The sequence below is a fragment of the Bison bison genome, unplaced genomic scaffold (assembly GCF_000754665.1).
Source record: "Bison bison bison isolate TAMUID 2011002044 unplaced genomic scaffold, Bison_UMD1.0 scf7180017864289, whole genome shotgun sequence".
In the NCBI taxonomy this organism is placed as follows: domain Eukaryota; kingdom Metazoa; phylum Chordata; class Mammalia; order Artiodactyla; family Bovidae; genus Bison; species Bison bison.
This window is the reverse complement of record NW_011494861.1, coordinates 2,583,727-2,592,800: the sequence shown is the minus strand read 5'-3', so window position 1 is coordinate 2,592,800 and position 9,074 is coordinate 2,583,727. Positions and strand designations below refer to the sequence as shown.

At 46.2% G+C, this 9,074-nt stretch overlaps 1 protein-coding gene across 1 annotated transcript in view; it reads right to left on the bottom strand.

Annotated features, from left to right (window-relative positions):
- MTOR (mechanistic target of rapamycin (serine/threonine kinase)) overlaps window positions 1-9,074 on the bottom strand; it is a 124,124-nt gene that overhangs the window by 33,744 nt on the left and 81,306 nt on the right. The window contains exons 29-30 of the mRNA XM_010849896.1: window positions 7,135-7,210; window positions 4,064-4,203 (exon numbers count right to left, since the gene is read on the bottom strand). Of these exons, the coding sequence (XP_010848198.1) occupies window positions 4,064-4,203; window positions 7,135-7,210 (216 nt within the window). The remainder of the gene's footprint in view (window positions 1-4,063; window positions 4,204-7,134; window positions 7,211-9,074) is intronic.

Sequence of the window (9,074 nt, the reverse complement as noted above, 5' to 3'; positions counted from 1 at the left end):
TTCATCTGGAAGCCTTTAAAGAAAAAGTGCTTTCATGAAATAATTGAGAAGTGTCTGGTGATTTGTCATTTCTATGGCCTGGTGGCTCAGAATTTTCCTGACAATGAGTTTATCAAAGAGAGGGACTGCGTCTAACTCGATGTGACATGAAATGTCCTAAACATCTGGCCCTCTTCATAAATATTAAATAACTTCTTTCCTATGCCAATGAACTCTGGGCTCTTTCCCTTTGGCAGGCCTACAGAGAAAGCAATCAGAAGAGACACATCTGGACATTCACTTTGGGTTCAAAGCTATAGGGACAATTGGCTCTTATAAGTATTATACAAATGGCTGCAGTCTGAAATGAAATTCAAATGAAATCAATCTGTGCAGAGGAAGAAGGCTCTACAATGGTAACATCCACCAGAAATCCAAATGCTGTTTACTCTCGGAATTTTGTACAATGACTGTGAGTATAGGTGTCATTAGGAGATAATGAGATGCATTCGATACACAGAGCAGAATCCCTTAAGAACAGATGTCCTGTTGGCAGTTAAAACTGCTGCCCTCCTATGTGGCACTTCTGAGTGAAAGGAAACAAAACTCTGCTTCTGTAGGAATACGAGCTCCTGCATTCACGTGAGCTTCAAGACTCAGCTAGGAGACTCCTCAATCTCTCCTGCTTTCTGAAAGAGATACTGCAGGATATTTTAGCTTGGTATTGGGATTGGAGTCAAGAGAAAAGGTACAAGCTCCAAGTGGCCCAGCTCAGAAGCCTTGGGGACATAAGTGCATTGTAAGGTGACCTGGGGGACTGTGAATAGGGAGGAGATAAAGATGCTGAAGGGATCTAGGCTGAGCTCCCCTAGAAGCTGACTGGTGACCACATCCAGGAGAACTGCTTGGGGCCACTATCCAGCATCGCGACCTTGCAGTCATCACCTTCCACTGTCTCTCCGGCACATAATGAAGACAGTCAGGGACATGAGCATTCTAGCTTAATACATGGCCAAGATAAAAAAGAGGAGGAGGTGGGCAGCCATCCTGCCCCATGGACTTACTGAAGCTCAGTGACAGCAGCTGGATGACCTCAGTGTTGGTTTCTTGCCACCTAAACCTAGAAACCTTCACTCTGGGTCCTGCTGGAGGTTCTCCTACAGTAGCAGCTCTTCCTGCAGAAGACTTAAATTTGATCCCTGGATTGGGAAGATCTGGAGAAGGAAATGCCAACCCACTTCAGTATTCTTCCCTGGGAAACCCCACGGACAGAGGAGACTGGGAGGCTACAGTCCATGGAGTCACAAAAAGACACGACTGAGTGACTAAACAACAAGTTTCTAGATGATACAGATGCTGTGATCCAAGGGCCACTGTTTGAGAACCACTGGCTCAGGGCACAGCACAGATCCTCTGGGCAGCGTATTCTGGTGGGAATCCTGCCTGGAGCTAAAGAAAAGCGATGTTCTCACTCTGAATGGTCCTTCCAACTCTAGAATTCAAATTTGTACAGCTCACAGCCACAGGCACTTCAGCCTCCCTCTACTGTTTCGTCAGGACATTCCATTTCTGTGTTCCAAGTCTGAGATTTTGCTCTGCTCTTCACCTTGAGCCGGGGAGTGAGTTCAGTGTGAAACACCACATACTGTCACCTCCAGAGACAAAGCAAGGAGCACTGTAGAGCGGCATCTTAGAGAGGAGGCCCGCCAGAGGATACGGGCACCGCCTTCGAGCTGCAACTGTGTCAACAGCTGTCAGACCCTGGTCAGTGTGCACAGAGGCAGGCTTCCTCTCCTACAAAGACTTCTTACAAATAAGAATGCAGAATATACTAACTCCTACCTAACTCTCAAAGGCGGGGAGGGGAAGAGAACCAAATAGAGAAAAAGTATGAGACTGTCTATGGGACAACCACGAAGAGGTTCTCTGACAACTCTTTGTGACTCCAAGGAGGTTTGGGTAAAAGGTCCTCCAAGACTGACTTTCTTGCCTAGAGCATCAGCCAAAAGCCTGGGGGAGCATTCTTCGATCTGTAACACCTAAGTACTTGGCTGTCTGGGATGTCATTCCCAGGGAATCTGTCCTCAGGATGCAGAGGCCATGCAAGGGAACTGTGGGGAGGGGGCTTACTTAGCTTCATGTGGCTGCAGGTGTGGCCGGGGCTGGAGCTGGGGGAGGGGGAGCTATTTCTTGTAAGCATGGGGAAAGGGGGTCTTCCACTCACTGGTAACCCCAGATCGTGCCAGACAGCCACCTCCGGTGAACACCTGCCTCAGGCACGTTCAGGATATATACTCAAAGCAAAAGCAATTTAAAAACTGCACTCTAAATAGAATTGACTGAATAAACCATATAAAAAAAACCTGCATATGATCAGGAAAAGAATTCTGCTTCTTTCATCTCTTTTAAAAATCTCTTCTACTCTGCTGCATTTTTAAACCCCTTGGTCAGCATCACTGGCCACTTACACTTTATAGGTAATTATAAAGCTGGAAGGAATCCAAGACTTCAGGGGTGGATGGCACTGCGAAGTGCAGCGTCAGGAGGCCCAGAAGACTCTGCTCTCGAGAGGCCTCAGGGCAGAGATGTCAACTCCTACGAGTCTCAGTTTCCCAACTGTCACATGGGGAGATGAGACAAAATCACACCTAAAGTCACTTCTCACAACCAAGCCAGCCCTGGGTTGGACAGTGGTTGTTTCTAACTGTGAAAGGGGGAAGGCAGGACAGGTTTCCAAGAGGAAGAAACAGTTCAGGTGGAGCTTGAAAGATGCAGAGAATTTCAAAGGAGAAAAAGGGGAAGAGGTGAGCAATCCAGGGCAATGAATGAAAGAATGCAAAGAAAAAAATTCTGTGGGGTTTGGAGAATGGCCTAGCAACAGCCCTTTGGTTAAATAAAGTTCAAGCTCTAACTTGGTCTACAAGCCCGACTTGGCCTGGGCCTTGCCAAGTTCTCCTGCCCCACCTCTTATCTCTTTTCTGTATCACACCTGACCCCACAGCCACACTGAACTTTCAGAACCCGTAACATAATACTGTGCTCAATCCTCCTCACTGTCTAGGCCCGAGTTAGAGCACTTCTTCCTGGAAGCCTTCCAGAGCCTTCCAAGTCAGGATTAGGGCCCCTTCTTCTATCCTACCAACCCTGGGCTTCTCCTTTATAACTATATTCACTCAGTGCTACAGCGGCCTGGTCATCTGCCCTGTCGGCTCTGAGAAGGCAGGGGCTGTGCCCTTCTTGTTCACACTGTGTCCTCAGGGCCCCAGCACAGATGCTGGCAGTGGGCAAGCACTCAATAATGACTGGTTGAATGAATGAATGGAGGGCCCTCAGTCTTACAAGCAAGAGAAAGCAGAGATATCTGCTCCTGGGGAGGTAGTAAGGCATTTGTTATTAAAAACTGTAGTTAAACTAGTTCATGACTGTGGTATGGCATTTTATTTTAGCTATTTAAAAAAACTGCACTTCATGCTGGAAAACATCTCTTAACAACTCCCCAGACCAAGACCATGGCAAATGTCCTCAGCTGAGCATCCCTGTTGCTTCCACCTGGAATACCCTTTCCCCGCTCTCCACTCTCTTCACCTGTCTCCCAGCCTTGGTCCTTCCTCCAGGAAAACTGCAAGGTTGCCCCACTCTCATGTGCGTCTTTCAGAGCTGTCTACAGACCATTGTCCCTGTACGCTCAGTAACTGTACAATAACTGCCTGCAAGCAGGCATCTGTTCTTCTTTCCTAAAATCACTAGCAATAGGTAATAAAGAGAAAAAGAAAAATCAAGGTTGCAGAGTAAGAATATGAAGTCTTCATCAGCCAGTCAAGGTTAAGAGACAGAAAGAACAGGTGTAGATCCTAGGAACACACCCATTCCTGTCCTGTCCTAGAGCATTACGAAGACTATGTGAAAGAGAGAGAGAGAGAAAGAAAAGAATCTTTCTATTTATCACTGAGACAAAATAGAGAAACACTCCCAAGTGAGAGATGCTTCCTGGGAAAACAAATGAAAGCAAAAGCGGGAGTCTTGGGAGAGAGCTCTGGGAGAAGTCTTTCCAAGGCAGTTGGGCCTCCATCCCACTGCAGCTCACCATTCCCCCAAGGCCTCGAGGCAGCGCATGCGGCCCAGCATCAGCTCTGGGTCGTCCTTGTTGGTGTCCATTTTCTTATCATAGGCCACGAGAGCATCTTCCCACTCGTGCAGCTTCTCATACCAGGTAGCCTGGATCTCCTGCCAGGGAGAAAAGAGAGGACAGCTGTGAGGCACAGAGAACATAAGGCTGTGTTTTATTTATCCACAGACTTTCCTTCCTTGAGCATGCCACGTTGTATGCGTGACACCGCACCCAGCACAGTAGGCCTTCAGAGTATCCAGAGGTATGTACAGTGCTGGTGGGGATGCTGGCTCCTTGGCACAGTGTTGGAACAATCTGGGGATAACGTGAGAGTAGCTGTCAGGCCATGTCTTTCCCCATCATTTCCTGCTCAGACACAGGAGTCACCAGAACTCCAGCATGTGGGCATGCAAGGACAGGGCAAATCATCTGGATGGCAGGAAGCCCTGACAAGGGCTCCCGTAAGGAGGCCAAGGCCTGGATCTGCTGGAATGCTGACAGTGGGCCGCCTGGCAGGGCCAGCAGCTGCTTTCCTGATGAGGCCAGAGAGACCAGGCCACATCTGCATATTTGCTGGAGGAAAACAACTCGCTTTTCAAAAGCTCTTTATTCTCTGCATTACTTAATACATTTTTAAACTTTCAGGAAATAATAATTTAAAATACAATATAACACTGCCACTTAAAATTCTTTGGAAAAATCTTCCTCCCTTCTTCTACAGTCTCCCATCCAATGTTCCCTCCTCTGAGCACTTGGCAGCTTCATCACTGGCAGGGGCCCAAGGACGGATTCCATCACCCAGCAGATGGCGTGCCACGCTGCCATTCGGTGTTGGCCACGTGAATGAGCAGCCACTGCAGTCTAGAAGGTGCAGACTACGGTTCTCTGAATGGCCCGAGGACTGTTTTATGTCTCTGTCTGCCCTCCATCTGCCACCACCCCAGTCTGTCTTCTGGGCTTCTTCCTCGCCAGCTTGGTGACGACTAGTTCTCTACCAGGCCAGGGAGCAGCTCTCCAGGGATTTCTTTAACAACAATCTGATCCTGCAGCAGCGTTTGTGTGACACGATGCAGGGCCCGCATTCATTCTCCCTATTACGCTCCTTCTCCTTGCCAAATAAAACTCTAATTTGAGTAGCATGTATGAGCACAGCTATGTGCTATTAAGTTCTCTGAAAGAATCTTTTCTTCTTGAACGGCTGTGAGGAGGTCATGTCTATTTTAGGCCATTAACCTGTGCCTACTTCCCCTCATTTGTCTTCGGCAGAGCCAGTCCCCTCCGCTTGCCCTGTCCTCATCTGCGGCCACAACAGCCTTTGCCCCAGTGTCCGTGTGCAGTGGAGTTTGTCAAAATGGGCTCTAAGCTTCATTTCCTGAGCTCGTTTAGAATCATACTGCTCCACTATGCCTAAATATGAAAGACACAACTTAGAAAAGAGTGGCTTCAGAGACTGTAACATTAAAAACTCTTAAATTAAAAAGGAACACTGGTAAATTTCCCATTTTGAATTTCTATACTGGGTGGAAAAGTGGGTACTAACATGTGGTACCCACTCAGTATGAACAAGCAGAAAGTAGGGGGAGCAGCGTATGGAGCAGGTCAGGTAGGGGGCAGGATATTTTGAGTTGCAATAGATTGCAGGAACTATAAGGTTTAAGCAATGAATCACACACAATTCTAATGAGATTGCTGTTACATAAACTGTGCTGAGAAAGCACAGGCTCTGCCAAGAAAAAGCAAACCATTGTCGAATTTAATATGATTCAGCTACCTAAATATAACAGAAAATCCACCAGGGTTTAGCAATAATCCTGGAGCTAACGGCCACCTTCAGAACCTGGAGATGGGGATCTTTTCATTTAAGGTTGGCACTCTGAGCCACCAGCATATAAAATCACCCAAATACCAGATGTTTGTGGAATCCTTGTTTCAACTACTGCAGTCTGAGCTCTAAGGATATCAAAGGAGAGGATATCTCTGTCTGAGTGGACTACATTAAGCACCCTCTCTTCTGACTTTCTTCCCTCTGCAAACAAGGTTGTGGCAAAGATGGATGAGACACAATCCTTTCTGTTTTGTCATCTGGAGATGCTTTCTTAGCTGAGTTACAGGCATGTGCTCAAGATGGCAAAATACTCCCTTAAAATTTTCAGTCCAATTGACTAGCCATTACATAAGGCAGTGAAGTAGTCAATTTTCTTTACTCTAACACACTGGGCTCTTGATTAAGGCAAACTGGAGTAAGTGACTGGCATAACTAATAAAAGGTTCCTCATCAAATATATGGACCCAGAACTTCTTGAACTTCCAGGAAGCCAGTGTTAAGTTGATTAAATCAATGTTTATATATGGTTAGGAAGTTACCAAAGCACCCGCCCAAGACCACAGAGAGTAACGGAAACATTTTAATATTGGTTGGGCAAAGATGGCAGGAAGGAAGAAACTATATAAGCAGTAATGAAATGGAACAATCCCTCAATATCATGTATAAATTATGGCATATTTTTTCTGGAGAATTAGTCATGGTTTCTTCCGAAGTATATACTGAGCCTCAAGTATGGGCAATGGTAATGCTGGTTGTTAGACAACACAAAGATAACTCGGGTCATAGTTAAACATCTGGGCTCTGACACCAGGTTCTGCCACTTATTCACTCTGTCAGCTTAGGTAAGGCTGTTATCCTGTCGGGACTATAGTCCCTCTCATCCCTGTAAAATGGGATAACAATAGTACCTGTTCACAGGTTGCTATGAGGACTGAATTAGATGAAGTACATAAAGCACATAGCAAAGAGCTAGGCATATGCTATTTGATAAATACAAGCCATTACTGTTCATTAGATTCTGTCCTCACAATCTCTGTTTAGCCTGAATATACTCTATATGGCCACTTCTTCCCTCAGCCTCAAGAAACAGGTAAGTCAGCATCAGGCTGTTAATAATTGGGGAAAAAACAGAAAAGGAAAGTAACTTTCTCAAGGCTGTGGCCTAGTGCTTCCCTAGCCAGGTAGCTGCCCCTTGCTCTTCTAAAAGGAATGAGACACTTACCAGCTCTCCAAAGTGCTTCATGGCATACTCCAACACCCCAGCAGCTGCCTCTGGCTGCTGCAGCTTATTATTAATGCTGGGAAAACAAAAGGAAGCGGAGGTTATACTCAACATGTCGGAGGGTGGGAAGGGCAGGGTCGCTTGTGGGCAGATGGCTCACCAGCACGTTGGGGACAACGTCTTACAGAAGCAGAAAGAACATCAGTTACCTATTATATTACCACTGTGGCCTGATAATTTCATCTTGACCTCACACTCCTTATCTTGAAGGGGCCACATCTGGTGGACAGGAGGCCTCACCTGCCTGGGGCCCTTCCTCCAAGCAGCAGACTGACTGGTTTCCTCTCTGATATCAGACGTCAGGCAGCACGCGTCTGTTTTTGAACTAAGAAACCCTGGCTCCAGAACCATCCCAACCAACACAACAGATGAGGTACCTCTGAACTTTTAGCTTTTATGTCTCAATGATAAGAATAACCAAAACAAATAGAAACCATCAGGCTCTGTGGGAGACACAGAAGTGGCCCTGAGGCTGGGTCATCCACGTCAATGACAGAGAACCCTGGGGCCTATGGCTGTGCAGCTGTCTCAACTGCTCACTGATGAGGTCCATGTCTTTCAAATCCAGATGCCCCCTTAGTCCCTCTCGCAAGACCGTGCTCTGCCTCTGAAGCAGGCTGTGAAGGGACCACATCCCAAGGCACTTGCCTGGTCTCTGGTGGAGAAATGTTTTTCATAACCACACACAACGCTGCTGATGTCATCCTAAGGGCAGTTGGGGCTGGAGGACTGTAACTATATTGGGGCAATTAGGCAGAAAAGCTGGAAGGCTTGCCGCCTGGAGTTGGTTCATCAGAGAGGCTGTGAAGACATCCTGAAATGGAGAGGAGCTGCAAGGCTCAGTCCCTAGTTCCAACAGGGAGGTAAAGAGCAGCTAACCCTACACTAAACATGAGCTTGAGTTATGGGAAGGAAGGAAGAGAGGGAGGGAGCAGGCCTGAGAAAACTATAGGATAATAATGACCGTGTCTGTTCACAGGTAGGGAGCAAAATGTGACAGACCAGCTTGGGAGTCCAGACTGGTTTAACAAGCTAGGATCTAATTTACTGCCCTAAGGACAAACTGTCTACTGGACTCAAATTAATTTTTAAGTGGTTTTGGGAAATTCCAGGATGTGGGTTCAACGTGGTAATATGGCAAGAGATTGGTGTTATAAAATACTATTTTTAAAAATTCAAATTCCACCACATTTCTTCCAATAAAACTGAGAGGTAACTGCCCAGAAATCTGATGAACTAGAAAAGTTAACATTTGTGAAAGTAATAATCGAATGCCTCATGTTTGCAAATCACATCTCAAACAATCTTTCCAATCTATTGCTCCTCTGACCTCATGCATCCCTGAGAGAGTGGGTAGGGAAGGGTATTATTAGGCCTGTTTTACTCCTGGGGAGACAGAGGCCTGGGAGGGCAGTGACTTTCCCCAAGGCCCACATGAACGGGGACAGTCTCCATACAACCTGAAGCAATCTTACTGTCTCCTTCACGGCATTCTTTAGGGAATCAAATGAAATAATGGATATGAAATTAAGCATATAAACAGGTTCTTATATGTGCTTCTTCCTTCATCTGTTTTTGTCCAAGGATAGAAGCTTCTGGAATCTTACTTATATGTTTGAGTACAGAAAAAACATATGTCTAATGTTCAGACTTTTTTTTTTTTGGGGGGGGGGGGCTCCAAAATCACTGCAGATGGTGACTGCAGCCATGAAATTAAAAGATGCTTACTCCTTGGAAGAAAAGTTATGACCAACCTAGACAGCATATTCAAAAGCAGAGACATTACTTTGCCAACAAAGGCCCGTCTAGTCAAAGCTATGGTTTTTCCTGTGGTCATGTATGGATGTGAGAGTTGGACTGTGAAGAAAGCTGAGCATCAA